General features: G+C 42.6%; 1 protein-coding gene across 3 annotated transcripts in view; it reads right to left on the bottom strand.

Annotated features, from left to right (window-relative positions):
* SNTG2 (syntrophin gamma 2) overlaps positions 1–14,043 on the bottom strand; it is a 439,433-nt gene that overhangs the window by 21,291 nt on the left and 404,099 nt on the right. For all 3 annotated transcript variants that reach the window (XM_055120048.1, XM_055120049.1, XM_055120050.1), the window contains 2 exons: positions 11,990–12,082; positions 4,215–4,325 (listed from right to left, as the gene is read on the bottom strand). In XM_055120048.1, the coding sequence (XP_054976023.1) occupies positions 4,215–4,325; positions 11,990–12,082 (204 nt within the window). The remainder of the gene's footprint in view (positions 1–4,214; positions 4,326–11,989; positions 12,083–14,043) is intronic.

Genomic DNA, 14,043 nt, shown 5'->3' with positions numbered 1-14,043 from the left:
GTGCTTGTGTTTTTTTGTCTTTATTCTGCCATGTTCCACATATCTGATGGGCTCTCTGAAGGCTGAGGAATGATCGTCAGTGAAGTTATCCTCACAGAGCATCAGAAGTGAAAATCAGATGCCACGGCTTCTCCTAAAGATGCAATTGTTCTTCATAAACCTATAGGTTGTCATAAATGGTCAGTGCCTGTATCATGGAGATGTGTGTATACACATATGTATACGTATATAGACACACATGTATATATACACGCACATATATATGTATATATGTATATGTGTGTATATGTGTGTATGTGTGTGTGTATTTGTATTTTTTGGAACCATACCTGGTGGTGCTCAGAGCTTACTTCAGGCTCTGCATTCTGAAGTCTCCCATGGAGGTACTTAGGGAATGGGAAAATATGCGATGGTTATGGGAAAATATGCCATGGATCAAACTGAGGCCACTGCATTCAAGCAAGTGCCTTCACACCTGTACTATCTCTCTGGCCCAAGAAATAAGCTTAGATCATTTTAATGATGATCCAAATAGTTTTTTCCTTAGAATCTCATACAATTATTATGAAAGCAGTTGACATTATTTTCTTTTTATTCATTAATTCATTCATGAACTTAAAAATTAATGGATTAAGTGCTGAAGAAAAAAAAGAAAAGAAGACTGCACTTTGAATATTCAATCCAGAAGCAGGAAGACTATGGAGATTATGAAGAACGTTGAACACAAATCAACTCATGTAGAAGAAAGATAAAAATACTAAAAGCAGTTGAGGAAGGGCACCAGCTCCAACTTAGTCCTTGTCATCTAACTCCAATTCCCATTTCTCATACAAGGTCACTTCTGAGAGAAGTAAATTCTTAAATGAATACCTTATTTTATACAGGTGCATCTATAGTATGTTTGTTGGTTTGGTTTTGTTTATGCATTATAAAATTTTAGTTTGGGGACTACTGATGATGTTGGGGTTGGCCCTGGCTCTGTGTTCAGTGGCTGCTTCCAGCATGGTTTGGGGACCATGTGGGGAATCTGTGAAGGGGACCAGAAGCAAAGAGTGTGTGAGGGATTGAGCCTCCGCCTTCCGGATGCAAAAAGGGACTCAGTCTCTTGTTTATGTAACTCACTGGTCAGGTTTAAATAAAAAAAAGAGAAACAGATACATTGTTTCAAAGATATTATAATTCTTTGGGGCTGAAGTGAACATACCATGGGTAAGGCACTTAATCTTGCATGCAGTCAACCCAAATTCAATACCTGGCACCCCAGACCCACCAGGAGTGATTGCCAAGTGTAGAGCCAGGAGTAAGCCCTGAGCATTGCTGGGTGTGGTCCCCAAACAAAGAAACAAACAAACAAGCAAAATACTGCAACACCAAGTACCCAGCCATTGTGATTATAACAGAATTGGCCAAAGTAACATTTTTGAAAAACACCTCATTGGAGGAATAAATATTCCACTCTCTGTTTCCAAAGCCAAGATTCTTCAGAATCCCAAAGCCAGAATCGTCCAGCAAATTCCATGACTCTTTGGGCTCTACTGACTAAGGTGAAATATTGACTCTGGTGAAATATTCAGTAAGAATTTTCAATCCGATTAAACTAAAAGTGTTTGGTTATTATTCATTGAGCTAGAATGCCAAGCAATAGGAATATAGCTTCTCTGAAACTCTTAGCTAATTGGTGTTAGGGCAATAAAATGTTCCAGATCACTAATAAAAACAAAATACTGCTCACTACCAATATTTGCAAGAGCTTTGACCCCAATTCAGAATTCGGTCCCAGGGCTTTATCTAGGTCAAACATCAACTCCAGAGATTCTCCCGGGAAAGATTCTGTGATGTGCACTTTCTACTTGGCTCTCCATCTCCTAAGCTATAATAAACACACAATTTCTGTTCAAAGACAATTTTTTGAAATGACCATTATAGTCTATGCACTGTTGATTCCTGGCCCTCTGAAGAGCTATTTCTACAAAGGAAGAAGCTAGTGAATTATCTTTATCCTCACATGCAGTTTACCCGAGTCACACACATTTCCACATGGACCTTGACAAGGCTTGGAAGGGGTTGAGCAAATGCTCACCTACTCCAAGTTTACCTGCCTCTAATTCAGACCTCTCCCCCGCCCCGCCCCTCCATGTCTCCCTGCCTTCCTTTCATCCCATAATCCCCAGAGTACCATCAGAGTTGCTATCTGGGGTCTGGTGAAGAGGGTGTGGAAAGAGATACGTGTTTAGTTTGGGTTTGGGGATGCGCTTGCACATCTCACATTCATTTCTGTAGTGAGATGACTGCATTTGCATTTGCAAGTCTTTTCTTTTCTCTGCAGAGATGCTGGCAAACTAAGTTTAGAGCCTGAAAAATCCTGTAGGCTCTTCCTGTGGCCTCTACAAACTTTAATGGTTCTCTTATTTTACATCAACTAAAAATGGAAATGGAAGATGTTAAAACCAAAGTGCCATAAATAAATCCTTTCAAAACCTGTTTCACATTAAAAAAATATGAACATAGCATATTTCAAATTGTCCATCTTAGATTATTCAGTGATTCGACTCCCTTGGCTCACACAGGTTACCAGCTAAGCATTCAATAAAAAAGTACATCTAGATCTAATGAAATGGACAATTTCAGTCAAAAGGATATTCAAATAGCATATAAATAGTTAAACATTCCCAAAGCCTGTGTGCTAGGAAATTCACTGCCACTGTCACTGGAATTCCCCTTAACATAAAATCCTCAAAACTCAGGGGTAAACTGGCTTTCCAAAGGTCCCCCAGGTCTTACACAGAACATACTGGGTTAAAAGCATTTCAGGACTTAAAGAGAAAGATTGTGGTGCTCTCCAACCCTCCCCTTTCATCATAGACTTCCAGAGTTAAAGCAGCAAATAAATAACCAAAAGAAGGAAAAGAAGTTTCGATATTGCCCAGGAGAGTCATGTCAGTGAAAACAAAATACCAAATGTACAGTTTGATTATTTCAAATGTACTTTTTCCTTTCCTGCCTTCTGGCTCAACTTTTGGGATCCCTGGTGGTGAGTGTCTTGTGGGCCCTTTCAGAGCGGCACAGGGACAGAGCTCTGCTCCCTACCCCAGCCCAGAACCCTGAGTCCTTCCTAGAATGGCTGCCCCATTACACAACTCATGAACCAATAGCCTCAGTAGTGGTTATTTTGGCTTATAATTTTATCCATTGCTACAGATGAAAACTGCAAGAAGTTCTGAAAATTTCCATTGTTAGTCAAAAGTAAATACAAAAACACCACAGCATGACATTCAGCAGAGATGTTAAAATGGTGCTAAGCACTCAGACAGAACATGTCCTGGGATACATACCGTCAGAGAAAAGGCACGCCAAATGTTGACAATCTGTTTCTAAATGAGTTTCATGGTTCTTACACTCATGCTTTTTCTATATTTTTCTTTTGTGGGCTGAATTTAACTTTTAAGGTGTTTTTAGTGTACATAAAAACAGCCTAGTTGACAACATTTATACATAAATTATTTAAAAACATCAATAACTGATGGTAAAATGACAGTTTGATGCCAAAACAATGTAATTGTGTCTAAGATCTTTTCAGTTCACAGAGAATTTTTCTTAATATATAATCATGAACTCGATGCAATTTATGTAAAATCATATCTTTACAATTTGACTTACTACACTTGCCGGCTTCCCAAGTGGTACTCAGGTGGCCTGGGGACCCCCATCTGCAATTCTCAGCCACGTAGGTTCCTGGTTCAAAGCAAGATCCCGAGAATGTGATGCTGCTCAGGTTTGCAGTGGGAGGATTACCCAGGTAGTGTTGGGACCCTCCAAAGCTGCAATGGTAGGTGCTTGGGGATGCAATGGTGGGTCCCTGCCATCCTAGGAATCCCAGGTGAAGTGCATGCTAATCCTGATATTTAACTGCTACACTATTTTCACGCCCTCTATTGTACACTTTAAAAGACAGATTTCCTGCTAATATTCACAAAGAAATCTGTAGTGTCTAGGAGAGAAAGGGTATTTTTCCATAATTATAAGTTTAGGATCAAAACATCTTTACTAAAAGACTCAGCACAAACTCTCTGGCATCCTTTTCTCTAGGTAAGAAAGGTTCCTACTGCAGGGATGAAAGGTTTTTGTGTCTGCAGATGGACTGGAAATTTCCATCTGCCTATTTGTTGAGGTTTTACTCAGTGTGGCTGCGAGGCAGTGTAAGCTATGTTCCCTACCTTCATCTCAATTTGTTTGGTGTCTAGATTCTGAAATAACAGCTTTACTCGAGCTTTTCCATCATCGGAAGATCCCTTAAGTTGGGAGAATTTAAATCTCCAGAGCACATTCTGTAAAGGAATGAAAGTAATTAGTGATTTAGAAATGAGAGCTTATTTATTTAATCAATATCCAGTCATACATTAATCTATCTCAATAAATTATATAATCTAGCTCAATAAATTCAGACATTAGCTTAATCTTCTTACCTCCAATGAGACTGTGGGATTTATCAGAATCTTCACCTTGTTAGTTTTGTCTATGTAAACCAAACTCACATCACCAGCTTCCTGACCCCATCCACCCCCATCCATTGGGGCCAACTAGCTGGTCATGATGCCATGAAATCCTCTGCCTTTATCCATCCTCTATGCTGTTTTGGCTTCTAGTTCATAAGTATCATAAGACACATAGCTAGCTCCTTTTTTTTTTTTCCTTTTTGGGTCACACCCAGTGATGCACAGGGGTTACTCCTGGTTCTGCACTCAGGAATTACTCCTGGTGGTGCTCAAAGGGACCATACGGGATGCTGGGAATTGAACTCTGGTCGGCTGAGTGCAAGGCAAATGCCCTACCCGCTGTGCTATTGCTCCAGCCCCGAAGCTAGCTCCTTTTAAAAGGAACTTTCAAAATCCAGTTTTAAGGCTAAGAAGTCCAGTTCTTGCTATTGCATATGTAATAGAGACTATGCAGATAAGATGCAGATAAGCTGAAACTTTTCATCCTGATTGACATGATAACCTGCTGGGGTTATGTTCAGATAACTTAACAGTTTCTCCTGAACTCTGATGAAAAATGTAGATAATATTAGCTCCTAAGACTGTTTCAGAGCTGTATTTAATGTTGGCTAAGGTACTTTAAAGATTCTCTTTAGTAAGGAAAAGGACTGCACAAATAAAATGTAATGGCCTCTTTTATAGTCCTTATTTATAGACACTCTTTATAATAAATCTTTATCTTCCCAGAAAAACACAATAGAGAAAAGAATTAATTATGTTTTGGAAAACTATAGCTGAATTTCTAATTTTTATTAAAAGATTTAAATTGAAATAATTGATTTCCTTTCTTCTCTGTCACCAGAGGTAAAACATTGGGACAGGCGAGGATGTTAAAACAAGGGAGGATGTTTCAGAAGATGAAGTCCATTTGAGCCCAACCAATTGATTCATACTTGCCATAAAGACCACAAGGCACACAATCCCGTCATTTTTGAGTGTTCATGAAATCCCATATCCAGAAGCACCATTCCCATACTTTCTGAGAGCTGGGACAGCCTCTGAAAACATTCCATGTCTCATCTGCCACTTAAAGTGCTCACTCTCTGATTTTTCCTATGAAGGAATCTGCAACCCTGTGTCTGTCATCAGCTTAGATATGGTTCTGTCAAATTCCTCATAACCCAAGCAAGCACCACCAAGCCAGAGCAGAACAGTATTTGGTTCGAGCTGGACTGTGAAGAAGAGTCTCATCGTGCTTTCATTTTGTTAAGAAAAAATTTTAGGAACAACATAAAAATGGATATTTCACATAGAATCATGAATGACTGTAAAAATATTATCCACTAGAAAAACAAAACCTGCATAAACAGTCTTGTTTGCTGTTTAAGGAAATTTTTTAAAAAGCCTGATAATAAGTACTTATAGTACATTGTCACTGTCTTTTTGATACCTTGCATTTACACAGACCTTTCTCTAGTAAGTGAGTGATGACTGGCGGAACACCCCGCCTGTGAGAAGTGCTGCTCAGAGCCATTGCTTACATTTGGGTGTTGATTTTACAAGACAGCCTGGTTTGGGATGAGGGAGACAGTCCTTTCTGGGCTTCTCAAAGGAACAGGCTGGGCTGAAATTGGTTGGAGGATGGTGTCCCTGCACTGCAGGTTGCTGGGTGGGTGGACACTGGGCTTTTGTTCTCTTACTCTTTCCCTGAGCTACATGGAGCAAATATGGTGATGTGAGAAAAAGCTTCGGTGGAGCAGCCATTCTTCTCTAATTATTAATTTTCAAATCACTAATGCTTTGAACTCTTTCTGAACTTTCCTTCCATGTACCTAAAAGCACTAATTTTTCAGGAAACAAAAAGATTTGTCATTTTCATTATAGATGACATTTCTGCACATTTTATCCAAAAGAGGTTCTCTGTAATTAAATTTCAGAACTCTGAGCTTTGGTGCAAAACATGATTGAACTCTCTCGGTCAGACTGTGACCAGCTCTCTGCTCGTAGGGTGCAGGGATGCCTGGCCTGACAACTGCCCTGGCTCACAACCCCACCGGGGACACGAACCCTCGGATCAGAGTCCTCCTCTCACTGATAAAAGGTGGGAAGAGATCCTGATTTGGGCAGATAACATTGTTCTGGGGTTTAATGAAGAACAGTTTTATAGTTGTATGTGGTATACAAAAAAAAATGAATGTTTCATTTTAACCATTATGTGTGTGAGGGACGCTAATCAGTTTTACTTCCTTTGTAACAAATTTGAATGATTAAGATGTTGACAATGGAAAGTAACATTTTAATCCTTCATTGAAACAGCTGCACGAGCACTGCAGGAAGACTTTATGATAAAAGGATGAGGTGTCCTTTTCTTTTCTTTTTTTTAAATTTAGTATTTCAAATTTCGCAGCAAAACAGCCCAATTCTTTGTTTTTTTTTTCTTTTCCTGCTTCCCTGTAAAGTATGGAGGATCCCTACCCTTGCCAGCCAAGCTATAACCAAGATGTTCTCTCTTCTCCTACATGAAAGCTAACTCCTTTTGGATCTGGGGGACGTCAAGATGATAAGAAAACGTGTAGTTCACATTTTAATTGAATGCAAGTTTAAAAACGAGCCATGCTTTTTACTAAGCCTCCAAGTAATAGCTACAGATGAAAAAGTTCCACTTGGATTCTAGATTTCAAACGGTCCTTCCTTCACCATATGCATGTGGTTGCACTTTATTCTGAAACTCAAGAAGGTTCCTCACAGGCTTTCCAGCGGCTTCCACAGCCATAATGGTCAGTGGACACTGAACACTGAACACTTCCTGGCTCTAGAAGTGGGGGTGTGGCTAGGTCAGAGAGTGCATGTGTGAGGCCTGGGCTCTGTCTCAGCTCTAAAAAAATTTTGAAATACTAAATTTAAAAAAAAGAAAAGAAAAATAGAAGGGCAGGAGAGATAGTAGAGGGGTTAATTCATTTCCTTGCATGCAGCCCACCTTGATTGACCCCATATGGTCCCGTGAGCACCACCAGGAGTGATCCTGAGCAAAAAGCCTGGAGCGGCCAATGAGCACCTCTAGGCATGACCCAATTCCCCCTCGATGAAAGAAATACATTTTTAAAGATAAAACAGATGGCTCTGACTTCCTAACACCCGAACGATTTTGCCTCAGAGAGAGCTTGAAAACAGGCAGAACTGCTTCATTTCTAGTATGAAGTGGGTGGAAATAAGAGAAAGAGTCTTTAGGTTTATCTATCTGAATGATAGCGTAGTGGGTAGGGCATTCGCCTTGCACATGGCCAACCTGGGTTCGATTCCTCCACCCCTCTCTGAGAGCCCGGAAAGCTACCAAGAGTATCTCGCCCGCACAGCAGAGCCTGGCAAGCTACCCGTGGCGTATTCAAGATGCCAAAAACAGTTAACAACTTGTCTCACAATGGAGAAGTAATTGGTGCCCGCTCGAGCAAATCGATGACCAATGGGATGACAGTGATGGTGAAATAATTTTAAAATGATCTGCTGAAAAAGTTTCAGCTATTAGGGAATGGTCTTCCATTTATTCTGTGAGGATAGAACCCATTTGCGTGGTCAAGCCCCTCTCTCTTGCCTGGCATTCCACCCCTCAGCTTGAATGACCTGGAGAACAAAGAGCTGCCGGGGAGGTTCACGCCTAGGAAGAGTTGCTGGGAGGGCCGTTAGGGAACACAGTCCCTTCTATCCTTCCACAGCGTGGTCCATGCCGGTGTGCAGCTTACCACGGGTGCTGCTCTGATGGTGTTGCTGCCTCACCTGGGTCTGGTGTGGGCCCAGGGGTAAAACACAAATGGTCTGATTCAGGACATAAAGTAGTATGCACTGTAGCACTGTTGTCCCGTTGTTCTCCGATTTGCTCGAGCGGGCACCAGTAACGTGTCCATTGTGAGACTTGTTACTATTTTTTGCATATCAAATACGCCATGGGTAGCTTGCCAGGCTCTACCGTGTGGGCGGGATACTCTAGGTAGCTTGCTGGGCTCTCTGAGAGGGATGGAGGAATTGAACCTGGTTCGGCTGCGTGCAAGGCAAACACCCTACCCGCTGTGCTCTTGCTCCAGTCCATTAAGTAGTATAGGAGAACTAATTATCTTGTGAAAAGCAGCATGGTAAATGACAATCTAAATATTTCTAAATCAAAAAGCCCATTTAATTTTTTTAAATGACTTACATCAAGGATGATGAGCGTGGAGAAAGCATAATTTTCATATTTATTAATGGTTTCATTCAGCAATTATTTATTTGATCTATTATTTCACATCAACCTAGAAATAACTGAAAACTTATTTATACTACATTCATAAATACTACCTACGTTGAAAGAATGAAGATGTGTCAAAGATCAAAATTTAAGAAGATTTTAAATTAAAACACTGATTAAATTTGGAGCCCAGCTGTATACTTCACAGTACATCTGGGAGAGCTTTTCTTTTTGAAAATGAATTAAAATATTGTAAGGCTAAAGAAATAGATGTAAAGAATGCATTTGAAAGGTCTGGAACAACTTATGTTTTTTAATATGATCATATTTTTGTTTTAATTTTCATTTTCTACCTAAACATGAAGTAATGATCTAAGTATTAGGGTAGAAATGATTGAGATAAAGAAGCAATTGCATTAAAAATGTTATGTCAACTTGATCTTACAAAGAAAAATTTATAAGAAGGCCCAAATGTCTAGTTGTCTGGTACTGATACTCTGCTGAGTAGAAAGCCTGGCTTAGGGACATTGTCCCCAAAATGCAGAGGTCGGTCCGAAGCTGAAAGTTACAGGTGGACTCGTCCTCTCCTGCCCACTGGACTCCGAAGACGAGACCACTTGTGGGGAGGGCCTACCCACTTTGTTTAGCAGACGGAGGTAGAAAGAACCACAAAGAATAACAGGATTAGGACCAGAGCAGAACTTAGTTCATTTCAACACGCTGGAAAAAAATTACACTTCACTTCCCAGTCTTCATAGCATCAGGAAATGTGGAGCCTATTTAAATCTTATTGGGTGAGTTTAGAGCTAATTCATTTCAAAGAAATGTTTTGGGATGATGGTGGGAGGCCCCTGCATGGTACCATACTGTGCAGCACACCGTTTTTAGGGCAGCGTAGGGAGACAAATCAAAGGAATCTGAGAGACTAAGAAAGTCACTGAAATAGTAAAATCAAGATCTTGTTGTTGGACTGCATACAGGGTGGAATGCAGGTTCCCAGTCCCTAGAGAACACAGGAGCCTCATCTGAAACCATACTCCCCCTGTGTGGCTGGGGGTCATAGCTGTGGAATATGGGAGGGACTAAATATTTCTCATTATGTTCTCAGCCCAAGTCAAGTGCCCCGATGGTGCCTCCAAGGGCAGAAGGTCTTGGACCCGGAGTGCTCTTCATTTCATTTTAGTGTGGGCGGGGGGCTGTGTGTGCTTCTCTTACAATTGCGATGGATACTCTTCCCTCTCCTGTCCTGTCCCTTGGAAAGGTTGGGTGACTAGTATAAGACTGATTTAGAGTAAGAATACCAGGGGAGACCTCACAGGAGGACTCAGTGACCTCTTTCAGCTTCCCAAGAACCTGGCCTGCAAGCCTGAGGTCCATGGGCAAGTTCTGCCCCTGGGAGTCCCTGCCCCTGGCCAGAGCTCTGCTCCTATGGGAAGTCAGCATCACAGGCGCACTACAGGTCAGGTTTTGTCCTGTACCACAGACCACATTGCCAACTACAGCCCAGGAGAGGCATGAAGGAGCAGCAGCTAGAGGACCTGCAAGGACATACTCTTCATTTCCGCCCCCTCCTTCCTCCAGTTTTTGGGCCACACCCAGCAATGCTCAGGGCTTCCTATTGACTCAGAATTCAGGAATTTCTCCTGGCAGTGCTCAGGGCACTGTACGTCGTCCTGGGGCCAGAACCCAGGTCAGCCGCATGCAAGGCAAGCACCCTCTTAGTTGCTCTACCTCGCATCCTACTAGCTGACACCTCACAAGGGCCTGCTTTTACATGAAATTAGTAAAAATCTCAACTCAGCTTTCCTGAGAATCAAGGATTCCTTGATAATCAAGGCAAAAACAAGAGCAGTTCTTAGACAGCTCTGATGTTTAACAGATCAAGTAGGTGTCTTTTTGACTGTGGGAGAACCGTTTTATTGCTTCACTCTCCCAGGGTAAGTGTAACAAGGGGGTGTGGATCTGGCTGAATGTCATACAACAATGCAAACAAGTTGGAAACTCACTCTAGGTACTTGTGGACCAAGATAAAGAAAGTCCCTTGTTGGGGTGGTGGGTTAGGGAGTCAGCTGCCTGCTCGTGAGCTCAAGTTGATGCTGGTTGGTTGAATCTTTGTAACACACAATAGTAGGCCAAGAGACCTTGTCATCATTCTAAAAGGTGGGAGCCCCAAGTGACTAAACATCTCAATCTTTTCTGGGACGAAGCAAATGTCCAAAGACCATCGTGAGTTTCTGGCCCCAATTCAGAGCAAGAAGCGGTTTCCTAGTTTACCACATGGGCCCCCAATCTTGTGACTTTGGACCAAGAACTATTTGGGTTCTGGGGCTGTCCTAGTGTTGCTGGATGTTCCCCCTGGGTCCTAATCTCTGCCTTCTGTCAGTCAAATCCTCTCTAGTCCTGAAAATGAACTATGCCTCCAGGCATTTCCAAATGAATATCCCTGGGAGTCAGTGAGTTTATGGGGCGGGAACCACTGGCCAGGAAGGAAAAGAAGACACGCTGAGCAGAGGAGCCGCTTCACGGACTCAGCTGACAGTGACCAATTGAGAGGTCATCCACGGGCTTTGCGAGAGGAGTTGGGCAATGGGCATCTGTGAGGAAGTGAGTGAGACCTGGCAGCTCGGAGGGCAGAGGTGAGTCTGTGCAGGAAGTTTGGGGCTTGGGTGGCAGGCAGTGCGGGCCTATGAAATGGATGTGAGGTGGCTGAATGCACTTCGCTTACGTTCACTCTTCACTAACAGAATAGCTTTCTTTTTTCTTTTAAAGATGTAAGGCAAAACATTAGCTTTATGTGGGCACAGCATTTGGCAGCACTTATGTGGTGAGGTGGGTGCCCAGGTCTCTCGGAGATCAGGAGGGAGTGGTTTGGTTTCCCAGGCTCACCCTGCACTTTCATGGCCAGTATGCCTGGACTCCATCCTGAAGTGGGCATTTGAGGACCTGTACCAGGTATGGCCTTGGTGGCCTTCTCACCCCAATGCTACGCTGGGTTTTATGCCAGGCAGCAGCTGAGAGTGCTTTCTGGTGTTTACTTTGATTACTGGGTCTTATTTTCTGGATGATATCAGAGAAACCCCCTTGGCTGGTTCCCACCCGCACTTGTTTCAGGGTCTGAACCGTGTTCACTCGAAACCTGAGTTTCCTGTTGGCTGTGGGAAAGCAAATCAGCTGGGAAGGTTCCACTTATTCACACCAGACTAGTGACTGCTTGGAGCATCCCACCTAGAGGTTGGTACCTCTGAAATGTCACAAGGCACATTACCGAGAGAGCTAAAACATGGGCTGGTGGATATCTTACCTTTGTCTTACTGTCAAAACAGGTGAATCCCAAAGCAAAATCCACTGTGAAACACAGGATTTCTCCTTGCCAGCTGCAGGGGTATGTTTTGGACTAGAAAAAAGTATTAACTTTGAGACAGCATTCTTCAATAATACATGTAACATTCATTAGCGAGTGCAGCTCCCCTCCTGCCCCCCTGGATCAAAAGGCATTTTTAAAGTCCTGACATGCAGACTACAATAGGGAAACTGGAGGCCCCTGGGTTACACAGAACCTGGGAAACATTTTGCAAACAGACCCACCTTTCTTCTGTTTTGTTCAGCCACAAATATTTTTTTTGTACAAATATTTTTGTAAGACTCAGGCCATCTGTACGTGTCTTTCGCTAGCTAAAAAGAGACAAAAGAAAACTCCAGAAATGTCTCTCCTCCAAATTGGTTTGAAAACTCGTGCCAGATTATTCATTTCCTTTTGCTAACTCATTGCAAAGGACTGAGGTGCAATACGCTCAACATGAATGCCCAATGGTTGTAGTCAAAATTGTGCTCCAGAGGAAATCTCCACGTGGATCTTTCTTGGGAAACACTGGGAAGAACAGCTTATCATGAACAACAATGGCAACAGTGACAACAGCAAAAAGTGAAGAAGAATCTTCACAGGAGAGAGGTCACACAGTGGCTCCTGTCCCACTGTCGGGGCAGGTTTGGGGACAGGCCTTGCAGGAGGATAAAGCAGAGCACTTGGAAAGCTTTGTCTCTAGGGTACCGACACAGTCTTGAGTGCACATACACATGGGGATGGCTCCCTCCCTGTGTGTCTTATGCACACACACACACACACACATAGGCACTCCCTACACACATTCCTCACAAGAACCACTGTGCACACAACAGAGTATAACACATCATACACACATACCACACACATCACATATGTACACATACATACATGCTGCATACACTCACATGCATACACACAATATGCAACAGACACAGGCACACCACACACACACACACACACACATACACAAGGGCAGCACACATGCCTTAAATACATCCCCAGACATGTGGGGAAATGGCTTAAAAAAATGCAGAGGTGTGTGTGTGCTTTCCATCTTGGAGACCACACCAAACATGAGGTTTATTAAGAACCTGTGAATGCCAGATTAAGCATCGTCTTAAAAGCTGCTGTGCTGAACTGGCAGTGAAATGTGTCCACTCAGAGGGAAAGTCACTGGGTTGGCAGGGAACACATCTGTACCATCTGGGCCCATCAGCCCCTGGAATCTGTGTTTCTGAGTCACCAAGTTCGGGGAAATGTCGTTGCTATAATGTCCAGTACTTTTGGATCCTGTCCCTTTTCATCCTCCTGGAAATCCAGTGGCACAAACATCAAACTTGCTATCGCCCAGCAATGTCTTCACTTGTTTCCATCCTGCTCTCTCCGTGAGGCTCACTGGGTAATTTCAACGGATCCATATCCAGTTCACTGACTCTTCATCGCTCTGCTGGAGACCTCAGCTGCGGAGCTTGTTAGTTCTGTGACTGTAATTTCCATTTCTGAAACTTCTACTTTGTTCCGCCTTCACAGAGGAACACCTTGCTTCATCTTTAGATTTCTCTGCCTAGGTTTTCTAGTTACTCATTTGTTTCAAAGTGTTTGCAATTGCTTTTGAAATATTTTCATCAAGACTGCATTTAATACTTCTCAAGTGATCCTAACATCTCTGGCATCTCGATTTGGCATCTATTTATTCTTTTAAATCTAGGTCTAAAATACCCATGGTTCTTCATTGGAGGAGCAATTTTTCTATTGAAACCTGATTTTTTTTTAACTTGACGAGACCCCCTTGGTCTCTTTTAAACCCCCAGCTTAAGGAGCTTTCACTGATGCACTATCAGCAGAAGAGGGTCCACTAGATGGAGAATCGTACTTGGCCCAGAAACTCATGTTCCCAGCTGGATCTCTTTGCTGCTGGGTTGGAGAGTTCTGATCCCCTTTTGGTCCTTCTGAAAATCACACTTCTGCATTCCTGAATGCCCAGTGAAGAGTGAGGGGGAAACTCATTCCTG

This window comes from Sorex araneus, chromosome X (genome assembly GCF_027595985.1).
Source record: "Sorex araneus isolate mSorAra2 chromosome X, mSorAra2.pri, whole genome shotgun sequence".
Classification (NCBI taxonomy): Eukaryota; Metazoa; Chordata; class Mammalia; order Eulipotyphla; family Soricidae; genus Sorex; species Sorex araneus.
The sequence above is the reverse complement of the archived record's forward strand: the minus strand, read 5'-3'. Positions and strand labels throughout refer to the sequence as shown.